The following is a 15,213-nucleotide window of genomic DNA, read 5'->3' on the forward strand; positions in this document are numbered from 1 at the left end:
TTATTTGGAAACCCAGATCCATCATGTGCTGTGCTAATACAGCTGTGTGGTCTGCAGCTTCTTGGTGGGAGGATGAGGCGATCAGCCAGTCGTCTATGTACATCACCACGCGGATGCCCCGCCTCCTAAGCAGACCCACAGCAGCCTCCGTGCACTTCACAAACACTCTGGGGCTCAGAGACAGTCCAAAAGGGAGTACGAGGTATTCGTAACAGTTTCCCTGAAATGCAAATCTGAGATATTTTCTGTGTGGTGGGTATATGGGGATGTGGAAAAAGGCATCCTTGAGATCGATTGAAGTAAACCAATCGCCGGAACGTAGGAAGCGCAGCAGGGAGGTGTGGGTCAGCATCCTGTATTTATATGTTCTCAGATGCTATTCAGCACCCAGAGGTCTATAATCACATGCATCCCTCGCCTGCCTTTCTTCGGCACAAGGAAATAACGCGAATAAAAACCGACGCTGCTGTGTTTGTGAAGAATCGGTTTTATTGCTCTCTTCTCCAGCAACGAGGAAATTTCACCCTGTAGGAAAAGAGCGGCTCCCCCTTTTGCTTGTGACTGAATCACTCCCCTGAAGCATGGGGGGGATACGGCAAAGTGCAGCCTGTATCCCCTCCTTACTGTTCTTAAAACCCACTCTGAGTCTGTGCATTTTTCCCAAAGACTGATTTTCAATGTCAGGCGGCTGACAGGCCAGTCTTTGAAAAACGGGCTGAGAGCGCTGCCTTCTGGCGCTAGGTCGCAAAAAGCTCCGTCTTGTAGTGCGCAAGCAGCATGCGCAGTGCGGTATTGGCTGCGCAACAGAGCTGCTCACACTCGGGTCTCACTCCTTCCGAAAAGGAGGCACCAAATCCCCAAGAGTTATTGTGTTTATATTTTCCAATGTTTTTAACTGCGCCCTCGGCTCGTGGCCTAGATACGACAGTCTGTGAACATTTATTTTTGTTGAACAGAAAAATGTGCTTGTGGGACGTGAACATGAGTCCCTGTGGAATTCCCCATAATGAACAGTCTCTCCGTTTCTCCGTGGCGTGCTGAGCAGGCTCGAACGTCCTCTCGGTCACGCACTGAACTCGGCTGAACTCCTCAAACGGGCTCGCGAACAGAACCGTGGAGGGAAGCGATCCCCACTCGCTCCCTCCATCTACAAAAGGAAGTCAGGCCAACCGCTTCCTCCTCCTTACCACCTGAGTGGAGGTGGGTGGTGGCTGGTTGGGGCGAGAGCCTTCAGGCTTCCTCTGCCACTGTGCCTTGGAGGCGGAGGGTTTCTGTGGTGCCTGAGCAGCTGATTGCGCTTTCGGTTGTCTCGGGATCCTGAAGGTGGGGGGAAAGCGAGCTAATGCCTGGGTAAAATTCTGGCGCTGGGGTGGCGGGGCCGTGGTCCCAGTAGCAAATGTACGTCTGGGGAGACGCAGCTTCAAGGCTTCATCATCCCTCTTCTTCTCCTCCCACCTTTTTTGCATCGAGGTGACCGCTGCTCCGAACAACCCCTGAGGTGTGATGGGGGTGTCCAGGAGGTCCTCCTTCTCTTTAGTGGAAAGCATGGTGAGATTCAGCCACGTGGCTCTCTCCTGCAGAACCATGAGCCCCATGGTTCTGCCCAGAGCCTGGATTGCCACTGGACAGCCAGTTCTTCCAGTAGCTCCAGGAAAAGCAGCAAGAGTTGTCTGCCTGTTTTCTGTGCTTTCCGTCGAAACGGGAGCGGACTACCTCCGCCTGAACCTCGGGCCACTGGATGTTCAACTTTGCAGCAGCGCGTTTGCACACGTCGTGCAGGTCAAAATCCAGTTCATCCATATCATGACCGGGTCGGCCCGCTCCTGAGGAAGTGGGTTTTGCAAACCGTCCTGAGGGAGGGGGAGATGGGTCATAATCTTCATCGTTATCCGAGAAGGGCAAATCCAGGTCAGAGTTCAACGTCTCCCGCAATCAGGAGGTCCAGAGGGCCGGTGCAGGGACGTGCTCGGACATTTCAGGAGGCAGAGGGTCCACGACGTCTAGGATTTCTCCCCAACTTGGTCCGGCAACTGCATCGGTGGTCAGAGAAACCGCTTGATCGGCTGGTTCCTGTACGGATGCTGTCGAAGCAAACACTGGGTCGTTGCTGGACAATGTCGACTGACGGGCCAGACGGCGATGGAGCACCTTGAGGGAGAACCGGCTATAGTGAGAGCACTCTTCCCCGGGCTCAAAGGCTGCTTGGGCGTGTTTCAGACAGAGACACACCACACAAGCCAGGTGGGTATCCCAGCTTGAAATTTTATTGCCACACGGGCAGGTCTGTGCCTGTATGCTCTCCTCAGCTTTTGTGGAAGACTTGGCAGTCTCCATGGTTAAAAGGAGATGCGGCTGTGAGGCTACGAAAAAGAAAAGAAGAAAACTTGCTGGTGGCAGCTAAGCTAACCAGGTGTGGCTAGGTTGGGGGGAGCGTTGCAGCTTCCCTATGGGTAGTTTACAGCGGGAGTATTACAAATCAACCGTATCAGGTAAGTTGTCCCACTTTTCTTTTTTTTTTTTGGGGTGGGTATTTCTACTCTTCCCGCGGTATTTCTACCGAGGGAATACAGGTCCTTCTCAAAATATTAGCATATTGTGATAAAGTTCATTATTTTCCATAATGTCATGATGAAAATTTAACATTCATATATTTTAGATTCATTGCACACTAACTGAAATATTTCAGGTCTTTTATTGTCTTAATACGGATGATTTTGGCATACAGCTCATGAAAACCCAAAATTTCTATCTCACAAAATTAGCATATTTCATCCGACCAATAAAAGAAAAGTGTTTTTAATACAAAAAACGTCAACCTTCAAATCATCATGTACAGTTATGCACTCAATACTTGGTCGGGAATCCTTTGGCAGAAATGACTGCTTCAATGCGGCGTGGCATGGAGGCAATCAGCCTGTGGCACTGCTGAGGTCTTATGGAGGCCCAGGATGCTTCAATAGCGGCCTTTAGCTCATCCAGAGTGTTGGGTCTTGAGTCTCTCAACGTTCTCTTCACAATATCCCACAGATTCTCTATGGGGTTCAGGTCAGGAGAGTTGGCAGGCCAATTGAGCACAGTGATACCATGGTCAGTAAACCATTTACCAGTGGTTTTGGCACTGTGAGCAGGTGCCAGGTCGTGCTGAAAAATGAAATCTTCATCTCCATAAAGCTTTTCAGCAGATGGAAGCATGAAGTGCTCCAAAATCTCCTGATAGCTAGCTGCATTGACCCTGCCCTTGATAAAACACAGTGGACCAACACCAGCAGCTGACACGGCACCCCAGACCATCACTGACTGTGGGTACTTGACACTGGACTTCTGGCATTTTGGCATTTCCTTCTCCCCAGTCTTCCTCCAGACTCTGGCACCTTGATTTCCGAATGACATGCAGAATTTGCTTTCATCCGAAAAAAGTACTTTGGACCACTGAGCAACAGTCCAGTGCTGCTTCTCTGTAGCCCAGGTCAGGCGCTTCTGCCGCTGTTTCTGGTTCAAAAGTGGCTTGACCTGGGGAATGCGGCACCTGTAGCCCATTTCCTGCACACGCCTGTGCACGGTGGCTCTGGATGTTTCTACTCCAGACTCAGTCCACTGCTTCCGCAGGTCCCCCAAGGTCTGGAATCGGCCCTTCTCCACAATCTTCCTCAGGGTCCGGTCACCTCTTCTCGTTGTGCAGCGTTTTCTGCCACACGTTTTCCTTCCCACAGACTTCCCACTGAGGTGCCTTGATACAGCACTCTGGGAACAGCCTATTCGTTCAGAAATGTCTTTCTGTGTCTTACCCTCTTGCTTGAGGGTGTCAATAGTGGCCTTCTGGACAGCAGTCAGGTCGGCAGTCTTACCCATGATTGGGGTTTTGAGTGATGAACCAGGCTGGGAGTTTTAAAGGCCTCAGGAATCTTTTGCAGGTGTTTAGAGTTAACTCGTTGATTCAGATGATTAGGTTCATAGCTCGTTTAGAGACCCTTTTAATGATATGCTAATTTTGTGAGATATGAATTTTGGGTTTTCATGAGCTGTATGCCAAAATCATCTGTATTAAGACAATAAAAGACCTGAAATATTTCAGTTAGTGTGCAATGAATCTAAAATATATGAATGTTAAATTTTCATCATTACATTATGGAAAATAATGAACTTTATCACAATATGCTAATATTTTGAGAAGGACCTGTAGCTACTCTCCGCGATACTGGACAAACCCAGAGCAAAGCGCCCGGCGACCGAGCTTGCGCACGTGTCTATGGGGAGTTTAGCTAGGCTCCGAAGAGAGGCCGTATCTAATGGAGAGCTAGTTGGAACTTCTGCTTGTTGCGAGGAAGAGGTTTTTGAATAAACTATCAGTGCAGCAACAGCCCTATAAATAGGGGGAGGGCCCTGCCCTCTCTTGACACTGACAGCCTTATTTCCAGCCAATCCTGGCTGGCGTAATGCAATAGGAGCTTCTGATGAGGTCACGCCGAGGGCGTTCCCAATGTGAGACACGAAACGAATGCTATGAAAGAAAACCATGACTCTCAAAAAGCAGAACCAAACCGAAGTGTGGACCTGTTTTTGTGGCACTAGTGGCGTTTAGAAGCCGGACAGGAAGGAGAGCAGATAGAAGGGGAAGACATGCAGTAAATGGCCTGGGAATCGAACCAGGGAGTAGTGCGTTGAGGACTATAGCCTGTGCATACGGTGCGCATGCTCACCACTGAGCCATGTGGTGACCCTGAAGTGTGAACCTCATCACTAGGACGCAGTAATGACAATGTGGGGTTTCTCTGTTTTTTAGTTGCTTTAAAGTGGTAGATATGAACCAATCCTATATCAGTGAAACTGAACATAATCACCAAAAAGCTGCAAAGGTTTTTAATAACTTTAACAAATGTCTTAAGACATTACTGCTTTTAAACTTAAGCCATAGGGCCACATTTACCACATTATATAACAGGAGGACTTAGTTGATATGAGCAGACACCAGAATGTTAAACACAAATTCACTTTCTATTTTAATGTTCTACCAACCTGATATCCCACCAGACTACCTAGGGTACACTTCCTCTGAGCAGCAACCCAGCGAGCGATACTGGTGGCTCCAATCTTGCGTGGCTGAGTGACCACAATGTTGCACGGGGCATTTTTCTCATTGTAGTGGTCCAAAATGAACTGTGGCAGCTGAGTGGTCTTGCCACTGCCTGTGGCTCCTCGAATGATCACAACTGAGTTGCTTTCTATGAAGGAAACCAGCTAGAAGCAGAGCGCCCAGATGAGCACAGTTAAAATAAAAACATGTTAGAACAATGCTTTATGTCACTGCAAATACCAAACAGATACTGGTTAATGATGAAACCGATGAACGTTACGGATGCACAATATATTGACATTAACATTGGCCTCAGCCGATTTTTATTAATATCGGCCCAAATTCTCATATCGGTGCATCCCTAATGGATGTGCTAAGCTGATTTATGACAATATGAAGTGATACTTAATGTGCATTAGGAAGGTGAATGAAGTCAATGCTTGAATAACAGCATCTGCCCCATAGATCTATATAAACAGCACTGATAATACCCCGTATGGGCTCCTGTTGTACTGGCACATAGTGATAACTGCACTTCTCCTAAGCAAACATAAAGGCTTAGTGCTATCCTGTCCTTAGGACATAATGTCAATTCAAGTAAAACTCTACAAAGACCCAAAGAACTACTGGAGGAAAATGCACTAGAGTGCACTGCCTTACTTCTTCCTTGTTTTTGGTTATGGGCAAGCTTGGGTATTCAGAACTGGGGCGGGGAGAAAGAGGAGGACCTAAAGATTTTAAAACAGTGAGGGGAGAGGTAAATTTACTGCAATCAAGTCCTGTATGTGAATGTGATCTACTATTAAAAAGGCTAAATTCTATTACTCACCCTTTGAAGGTTCTGGTTTTTGGCTCCTTCCAACATCAGCTTTCTGGCTGGAATCATCAGGTATTACTGGGCTGAGAAAAGTAAGTTAAACAGTCATACATTCATATTCTCGACATATACTCATATCCTAGAAATGTGATCAACACAGAAACACCACAGCCCCCATTTATGACTCACTTTTTATATTCATAGTGATGAAACTGTAACAAGAAAATGAAAAAACACACCTCACCAACGTCTTGTTTTTTCGTATTATTTTTTCTCTGTTAAAATTTGTCCACAAACTATCGCCATCACTTCTTCCTCGTCTGCCATTTTTATTAACCCTGAAAGCAGGTTTGATGTCTAGAGGGTCCCGTCTGACATCTGAATGTTGGTGAGTGAAATCGGTTTGTGTGAGTAGTGCTTGCCCTGTGGCTGGACACAACACACTCTAGGACCGAACCCGTTATATCTACGATTTTTGATCGCCATGTGTGAGGTCTCTCAGGTTTGGAAAATTAACCATTTTAAAATCTTGCCATGTGAACCAGGCATTAGGCAATTCCCTACAATTTATTCCAGTCCAGTTACCTGAGATAGTGCAAACCATTTAACGCTAATGAATGATGGTACATATTCAACAGGGTGCATCCCTTGTCATATGCATTAAGGATGGATGACAACGACTATTTAGCGGCATGAGATGTTTTCACCATAAATCTCAATGCATACAATCAGCCTCACTAAAAATGCTCCTAAACTACACTTTTTTTTTTTTTTTTACATGAAATGGGTTACTTCACTACAACTCTTGTATTAAGTAGTGCAAGTGTATGTAAGTCAATCTGGCAGGATCAAAAGACAATGTCATCTGCCTAATACATTATCATGTTAGCTACTTTGCTCAACCTCTAATGCTCTTGCTTTCCTTTTGAATTTCCCTTTGGTAAGCTCAAGCAGGCCTTTAGCTCAGTGGCATGAGGAACATATCCACGTGTGTGTGTGGCACTCTGAGCGAGCAGAGGATTTTAGTGAAAAAAACAGACCGTGCTATCTCACAGCACTGAGAGGGCTTGAACAAAATACACCCACGGCTTGTGAGCACACATGCACTCTCATCCTCTTTCTCTCCAGTGCACACATATCGTGGAACCAACAAAGCAGCTGACCTTACAACAAAGCTGCACACTGCTCAGAGGAGAGTGAGGTGAAAGGATAGGAGAGGTGACAGCTCTTAGTGAGTTAGTAGCGTGTGACTAACTCTCACCGACAAAGTCTGTGTGACAGGAGCAGTGGGAGGACAAGACACTCACTGCAGAGCAAAAGAAAGGATAAAACAGTCAAGCCAGCAGAGGACTGCAGCTGAAACTAAGCATTTTGCAACCAAGGAACACAAGGGGCAGTTACCAAAGGAGGTAAACTTTACAACAGTAAATTTATAGAAGCACAACGCTGGAGAGAGCACCATGTGAAAAGCTCATCTTTGCCAAGACTCCCAAAAGATCGCAGCGGTGTCAGCAGTGCAGTTTGGTTTAACCAGTGAGTACAGATTTATTTTCTTTGAATTGTCTGTCTAATGTGCATGTACAAACCCCCTTCTGTTGGAGCACAATTTGAATGGGACGCCTTAAAAGCTCTGTTGCGCAAACCCGTGTATTATTCAAATACCAATATACAGTTTTGATGAGGCTGACCTTGGACCCCGCAGGCTGTAAAACTTGAATCTGCTGTGAAAAAGAGCCTAATACATAAATCTGGGACATAACCCTGAGCCTAGTTTGACTTGAAGTGGAAACTGTCATCGCTCCAATCAGACCAGAGGTCACTTTGCTCCTGCGGAGATCATCTATGTGTCAAAATTACAAATAAAATTATCAAAGTTCAGCTCCAAACACTGAAATATTACTACATCTCTTAAGTCCTATTAATTAATTCTTCTAGATTAACAGTTTAGGGATAAAAGAATAACCCAGTTTTAGAAACTGCGAATGCATGTACTTTCTTGTCCTAAAAAGCACAATTCTGCTGTATTATGATGTTGCCACTTTAACAACCTTAATTTTAATAGGAACAGACATTCTAACACATTTATATGCAGCAAAATGTCACCGTTTCTTTATATTTAAGACAGATTAATTCTTATTTCTTCAGTTTTTAGGGCCTATTTGCAGAAAGAGGAATGCCTCTCTTCAGCTGGATGAAATGGTCGCATCAAACAAGAGCACAGACTCAATCTCTAAACAGAACGGAGGTTGTACCCGGCCAGATGTTGCTCACAGAGCTCCTGTGGCACATAGAGGAACGAGACCGTCTGGTGAGACAACTGGAGGGGGAGAACGGGCCGGCCCACAGCGCCCTGGGTCTCCGCTGGTCTCAGAAATACCCCAGACTACGAACCCTCATCTCATCACCAGAGCTACACCAGCTGGAGTTCCTCTGTTCCCAGGTTTCACCTCTCCACACAGCCACAGTCGTCTCCAGGTGTTTACTTGTTCTACATATTTTGTATGTCAACAATGTCCAGCTTCAACGACATCAACACAACCCAGGGCCAATAAAGCAATTATCTGTTGCAGTCATGGATCAAGGTTAATCAGTGTTAACGTGTGAACATGAAAGGCGCTCTGTAAGGCTCAGTGTAGCCTGACTGCCAGGGTTTCCCCTCAGCTATGAGCTAGAAAGGGAAAACAGGCTGAAGAGCACATGGCTGAGCAGCACTGTGACCCATTTATCATAGCCAGGACATTAATGTGCACTTATATAACCAAAATACTAAAAAAAAAACAAATAGCACTCACTGAGATGTGGAGGTATGTTTTTGTGACATCTTTATGAGTTTGTCCTACCATCTTCAATTTGCCAATCTTGACACCATGAAACAAGTAGGTAAAATCTTTTTACCTATAAGATGTCACGGTTTTTAACTTTCCCAATGTATGTTTCCAACAGGTTCCGTGAAGTGCTCGCCACTAACGACGTACGGCCCTGGGAGCTGGCGTCCGTCTTCAAGCACATCCTGATAGGCTTCCTCAACCAAAGAGAGTACACTGAAGAAAACAGCCCATCAATGGAGGTGTGGAGCAGCGAACGCAGGAAGCAGGGCTTTGTTGCTCCCATAATGCCTGAGGGTAGAGGTCATCAAAGGGAAGAGATACCTACAATCTCTGCATACGTGGATCGCACCATGCGGCACTCCGGTTCATTCCCACACAGCAGGGTCTGGGATCTTCCATATTACTACCCCGGGCCTCTAAGACCCAAAGGAGAAAGTACAACACTGTGAGAAGATCCATCCTTTTCTAGTTTTGACTCCCACATTAGTAAACAGTGCCACATCCTCAGTGTGGAGACCGACTTGCATTAATAACATTAGTTGTTACCAAAGTGTGAAAACATCCTGTAATATGCTGAGGATGAATTCTGTGAAGTACATTCCTCACCAAACGACTATTTTATGTGTAAATTTTATAACATAAGAAATGTAAAAACATCTAAAATGTAGAACCATTTTCCTCTAAACATTTTTCAATCTCCCATGACTCCCTTTGGTGATCCAACACACCAAAATAAACTATTTCAAAAACATTTTTTCAGTCAGTGTAGCTGCTTTGTAACCCTTTTTTACATTTCATGTCAACATTTTATTGAGTTCATAGATTTTAAATTAAAAAGATAAATTTAATAAAAACACATTTTTAAAAATACCGTTGACGTCTAAGCCTTTATTTATGTTGTTTCCAGACAGAAACAGAGCTAAAATGTAATTTTTTATTTCAACGCCATCTTGAACAGACTACTTCTATAAATGGTTTTATTTATGTTCTTAATGCTAAATCTCTGCTTTGAAGCTTTTTCCCACGAAATTAAGCAATTCCTTATGAAAAACTCTTGCTCCATATGGATTCATTTGAACAAAACAAAAAAAACTGAGTGTGTCCCATTATGGTATTTCAGGCATACCATATGGAGAAGTTGGTTGTATCTCAAGAGGAAATCCTAATTCCATGATTAATTTAATTAAATTGAGACTGGACCCAGCATCAACGTAGGCAGGTCACATTGATGTAATATTTACCTGTATTTGTAGGACCTTCAATCAATTTGACCTTCAATCATTCAATCATCTGTGTGTCGACATGTGTGTGAGAGAGTTTGTCACATGGAGGTGCAAGCTGAGTGAAGTTATTAAATGTTATCAGGGGTCACTAAAGGTCATCAAACATGCCTGTATGTGTGTGTGAAAGGGCAGCAAAGTTCAACTGTTTGCCTAGATGCAGGCCTTTCATTTGTGCAACATGATTCCGCTATTGGCATCGCTTTTTACAGCACTTAATGATATAAACTGTAAGCTTTTGCCTTGGCCGTAGCTGTATGTCCATCTGGTAAACCAATAAAAAGTGCAAAGAAAATAATAAAATAAACCCTCAGTAAAACCTGTTCATCAGATCAGACGCAGGCCAAGCCCCCCCCCCCAATGACTATATATGATAACTCTTCTCAATGTTTTTCTTTTTGGTTTTAGTTATATTCAAACAAAACTTACAGAAAGAGTTGTTTGTCTGCTTCATAAACTCAGACCATTGCTTTGAAAATTTTAATTCCCCATGTCTAGTGTTAAAGCAGCGTGCTGTGCTCAGATCTCGGCTCCTGGTCTGGAGGAGAAATGGGCCAGGATCACTGCTGCCACTAACAGTTATACAATGTGACACATGTTCTCCAGCTCAAACTGAGAACTCACCGCTGTGGCCTGATCAGATTTACCCATCACTAGGGATGCACAATATACATTGCCATAGTAACTGCAATATGACAATCACAAAAGACTTCCTAAGCTTCAACAAAGTCTTGAACATGCATCGCTAGTCAAAACATCCATCTGCGATTGGAAAGTACATGTTAAAAAGTTATTTACAAATTGTTTATCTTAATTTCCAAAATGTAACGACAAGGTTTATTTCAAGAAAACATTCAACAGCCATTTTGTTATCTGCTGCTCTGTTCAATATACAGGGGTTGAACAATGAAACTGAAACACCTGGTTTTAGACCACAATAATTTATTAGTTTGGTGTAAGGCCTCCTTTTGCGGCCAATACAGCGTGAATTCGTCTTGGGAATGACATATACAAGTGCTACACAGTGGTCAGAGGGATTTTAAGCCATTCTTCTTGCAGGATAGTGGCCAGGTCACTACGTGATACTGGTGGAGGAAAACGTTTCCTGACTCGCTCCTCCAAAACACCCCAAAGTGGCTCAATAATATTTAGATCTGGTGACTGTGCAGGCCATGGGAGATGTTCAACTTCACTTTCATGTTCATCAAACCAATCTTTCACCAGTCTTGCTGTGTGTATTGGTGCATTGTCATCCTGATACACGGCACCGCCTTCAGGATACAATATTTGAACCATTGGATGCACATGGTCCTCAAGAATGGTTCGGTAGTCCTTGGCAGTGATGCGCCCATCTAGCACAAGTATTGGGCCAAGGCAATGCCATGATATGGCAGCCCAAACCATCACTGATCCACCCCCATGCTTCACTCTGGGCATGCAACAGTCTTGGTGGTACGCTTCTTTGGGGCTTCTCCACACTGTAACTCTCTCAGATGTGGGGAAAACAGTAAAGGTGGACTCATCAGAGAACAATACATGTTTCACATTGTTCACAGCCCAAGATCTGCACTCCTTGCACCATTGAAACCGACGTTTGGCATTGGCATGAGTGACCAAAGGTTTGGCTATAGCAGCCCGGCCGTGTATATTGACCCTGTGGAGCTCCTGACGGACAGTTCTGGTGGAAATAGGAGAGTTGAGGTGCACATTTAATTCTGCCGTGATTTTATGTTTTTTGTATACAATCCGGGTTAGCACCCGAACATCCCTTTCAGACAGCTTCCTCTTGCGTCCACAGTTAATCCTGTTGGATGTGGTTCGTCCTTCTTGGTGGTATGCTGACATTACCCTGGATACCGTGGTTCTTGATACATCACAAAGACTTGCTCCTCTTTTGAACTCTGGTATGTCACCCATAATGTTGTGTGCTTTTCAATATTTTGAGTAAAACTGTGCTCTTACCCTGCTAATTGAACCTTCACACTCTGGTCTTACTGGTGCAATATGCAATCAATGAAGACTGGCTACCAGGCTGGTCCAATTTAGCCATGAAACCTCCCACACTAAAATGACAGGTGTTTCAGTTTCATTGTCCAACCCCTGTATATCTGAAGTCATGTTCTTCAGTAACAAACTTGACCTTTCGACTGAAAAAACGACTGTTAGAAATCAGTTAAGTAAATATTCAATGCAACCTAAGAAAATTGGCTAGAGGTTTCACAGCAATATCTAAAAAAACCTCAAAAACATATATGAGCAGCATTGAATATCTTTTTTTTCAGGTTAACATGGGTATAAAAGAAAGATATAAAATAAATGCTACTCGTGCACCCATCATTTTCCTTCTCACTCTGGAGGTGTGCACACTGACCATCCTCTATGAAATATGAAAAAAACAAAATTTTTATGATGTAAATTCTGTTTTGGTTCACAAATTAGTTCATGTTTCAAGGTCAATTGAGAGACATTAATTCATCCAGACCTTGGGATTTTAAAATGCTGGAGAACACCGGTATCATTAGAAAGATTTTAATGCTGTTTCAAATTAAATTATACATAAACTAAAAATGTTCACCAACATGCCTAATCCACATCAATTAGGTTAACAACACATTTTAGTTAGAGGCTGTTGCTACATGTTCATCCAAGAGGAGTGAATGCTGCAAGTCACTGACTCGATCTGCTGGGTTTCCTTAGATAGAAAACCTTTTAACCAATTTGAATAATAAACTGAATTTGACTCCACTGTTTTGAGAGTTAGGATTAATTGGAATGTATGTACCTGACTTGAAATCTGTATGAAATTGATTTGGTAAAGTGCCTTGAGACGACGTGTTGTAAATAGGCGCTTTATAAATAAAACTAAACTAAAACTGAAGCTATAAATTTGCAGTTAGATATTGAGCTTCTTTCAGAGAGCAACGAGAAAAGTATTAATGTGGCGATAGGAAAAGTTAACGTTTTTGGTCGACAGGGGGCAGTGTTTGGCGCATTGACAATACTATTTTTCAACACACCTGGTTGAAGAAGCTTCCGCTAGCCATCCATCATTAAAATTCACATTTCTGGAATAATTAGCAACTAGCTACTTTACTCTAGTTATTCCCATATTTACAGCCAGACTGCATCAAATATATGCAGTCTTGACCTCTAGTTAGCTTACACTCTTCTCAGAGCATACTTTTATCTGGAAGCAAGTTGAGGGTCTTGTTAAGCCTTAAAAAAATAAAGATGGCGCCTAGTCACACGAATATATTTTATTTGGACAAAAATCTTCAGAGATGTACAAATGGAAATTATCAACTCTGTAGGTTGTAGAATTTGTCGTATTTATTTAAGACTTTTAATATCCAAACGTTCTCACACTGAAACCATCCTAAAATCCTTTTTCGACACTGCAGACCTTTCTGGAACCACCGGAGCTTGGGCTGCTAGCTAGTTAATTCATTTAATGCTAACTCTAATTAGCTGCAACGGTTCATTGTGCACTTTTGTAACCGTCCTTACCTGGATTCTGTCGGTGTACGATATCCGGTTTTCGTCTCCTCTTCGAGGTTCAGAGTGGTAAATGCAGTCCCTGATGTGAACCACTTGGAGATTTGTTCACCTGTAACGGCTTGTTTCATGGTGGCGCTCACCTTCACGCTGCGCTCTGAGCCAGAGAAGAGACGGGTCAACGGGTCAGGAACTGACGTTAGCACGCAAGGTCAAGTTTATTTATATAGTGCGAGTTGCCAGGCAACCGAACCAGGCTCAGCGGAAAGACAAACATGACTTTTACTAACAAAAAAATATATGCAGTTTAATTTTGATTAAAAATAAATGTATTTATTATTTAAATTATAACTATTAATTAAACAGAAAGGTAAACCATATCGGTGGGCTTCATGACAGCTTTTGATGGCAGACGTGGTTGTAAGGATCTGCTGAGGATCCCAGCTTTAAGTGAGACCCATTCTTTTGTACTTCCACTGGTATGTGCCAGCTGCACTCACTGGCCCACCTTGGTAGTACTGGTTGGCATCCCATTTACCATCAGAACCTCTTTAGATCTTCTCTGCATAGTTTCAACAAGGTGTTGGGAACATTCTTTAGAGATTTTAGTCCATATTGACATGATAATAGCACAGCTGCTGCAGATCTGTCAACTACACACCTCTAAGACATGTATCTCACGTTCCACCACATCCACAAGCTGCCCCTATTGGATTGAGATCTGTGACTGTGGAGGCCATTTGATTAGAGTGAACTCATCAATGATTTAGGTACCAGTTAGAGATGATTTGAGCTGTGTGAAGTTCTGCATTATCCTATTGGTAGTAGCCATTAGAAGATGGGTACACTGTGGTCATAATGGGAATACCCCTCCGCCTCCCCATTATACCACTACCAGCAGCAACCTGAACAGTTGCTTTGTTCTTGTTTATGCCAAATTCTGACCCTACCATCTGGATGTTGCAACTCAAATCAAGACTCATCAGATCAGAGACTGTTTTTCCAATCAGTTTTTGATACATTTTGGTGAGGAATTGTGAATTTTAGCTTCAGCTTTTTGCTTTTCGCTGAAAGTAGTGACATCCAGTGGGGTCTTCTGCAGCCCACCCGTTTTTGGGTTCAATGTGCTTGCATTCAGAGACGGTATTCTACATAACTTAGTTGTGATGAGTGGTTATTTGAGCTACTGTTTAATTTCTATTATCTTGAACAACTGTGCCCAGCCTCCTCAAGCATTTTTTGTACACACAATTTCCACTCACTGGACATTTTCCCTTTTTCATACCAATACCATTAAACCTGAAAGATGGTTGTGAATGTAAAGCCTATTGGATCAGTTCCTGAAATACTCAGACCAAATTATCTGACTCCAACTGTGAATGTTCCAATTTGATTAAATTTCCTTTCTTCCCCTTGTGGCAATGAGCCACTTTTCCATTTATATTGTAGATCCATAATTGTTTGTTGGTAAAGACACATGTGTACAGCATAGGTAAATAATACAGCAACTGGTTTTTCATTTGGTTTATTTGTTTGCTTGGAATGTGTGTCTGGTCGTGTCATTCACTGGGTTGGAGGGCCTCACTTTGGCATTCCTACCTTTAAAAGATGAACAGACAGAAGTTTCTTTTGGCACTTCAAAAGATGATTGATTTTAGCTCCAATACTATACAAGGTTCTCCTGGGTAACTAAAATAATGAAAGCTTACTGTTTTGGTAAAC

At 43.4% G+C, this 15,213-nt stretch overlaps 2 protein-coding genes across 4 annotated transcripts in view; one reads left to right on the forward strand and one right to left on the reverse strand.

The window, feature by feature from the left end:
* The window catches only part of tdrd9 (tudor domain containing 9), a 47,097-nt gene extending 33,397 nt beyond the window's left edge, over nt 1-13,700 (reverse strand). For both annotated transcript variants that reach the window (XM_047346069.1, XM_047346068.1), the window contains exons 1-4: nt 13,504-13,700; nt 5,901-5,971; nt 5,732-5,799; nt 5,014-5,235 (exon numbers count right to left, since the gene is read on the reverse strand). In XM_047346069.1, the coding sequence (XP_047202025.1) occupies nt 5,014-5,235; nt 5,732-5,799; nt 5,901-5,971; nt 13,504-13,622 (480 nt within the window). In that variant the 5' untranslated portion in view covers nt 13,623-13,700. The remainder of the gene's footprint in view (nt 1-5,013; nt 5,236-5,731; nt 5,800-5,900; nt 5,972-13,503) is intronic.
* Nucleotides 7,042-9,565, forward strand: rd3l (RD3 like). 2 transcript variants are annotated; one of them, XM_047346074.1, is made up of 3 exons: nt 7,042-7,421; nt 8,034-8,363; nt 8,832-9,565. In XM_047346074.1, the coding sequence occupies exons 2-3, from the start codon at nt 8,062-8,064 to the stop codon at nt 9,163-9,165; spliced, it is 636 nt and encodes a 211-aa protein (XP_047202030.1). In that variant the 5' UTR covers nt 7,042-7,421; nt 8,034-8,061; the 3' UTR covers nt 9,166-9,565. The 2 variants fall into 2 exon arrangements, with proteins under 2 accessions (XP_047202030.1, XP_047202031.1); XM_047346075.1 differs by having other exon boundaries at nt 8,041-8,363.
* Nucleotides 13,701-15,213: the final 1,513 nt, after the last annotated feature.

The sequence above is a fragment of the Girardinichthys multiradiatus genome, chromosome 19 (assembly GCF_021462225.1).
Source record: "Girardinichthys multiradiatus isolate DD_20200921_A chromosome 19, DD_fGirMul_XY1, whole genome shotgun sequence".
Taxonomy (NCBI): domain Eukaryota; kingdom Metazoa; phylum Chordata; class Actinopteri; order Cyprinodontiformes; family Goodeidae; genus Girardinichthys; species Girardinichthys multiradiatus.

Coding starts and splice junctions, on each gene's coding strand:
- rd3l (XM_047346074.1), top strand. CDS start 8,062: ATGCCTCTCTTCAGCTGGATGAAATGGTCGCATCAAACAAGAGCACAG. Junction 8,364..8,831: donor ACAGCCACAGTCGTCTCCAG/GTGTTTACTTGT, acceptor TGTTTCCAACAG/GTTCCGTGAAGTGCTCGCCA.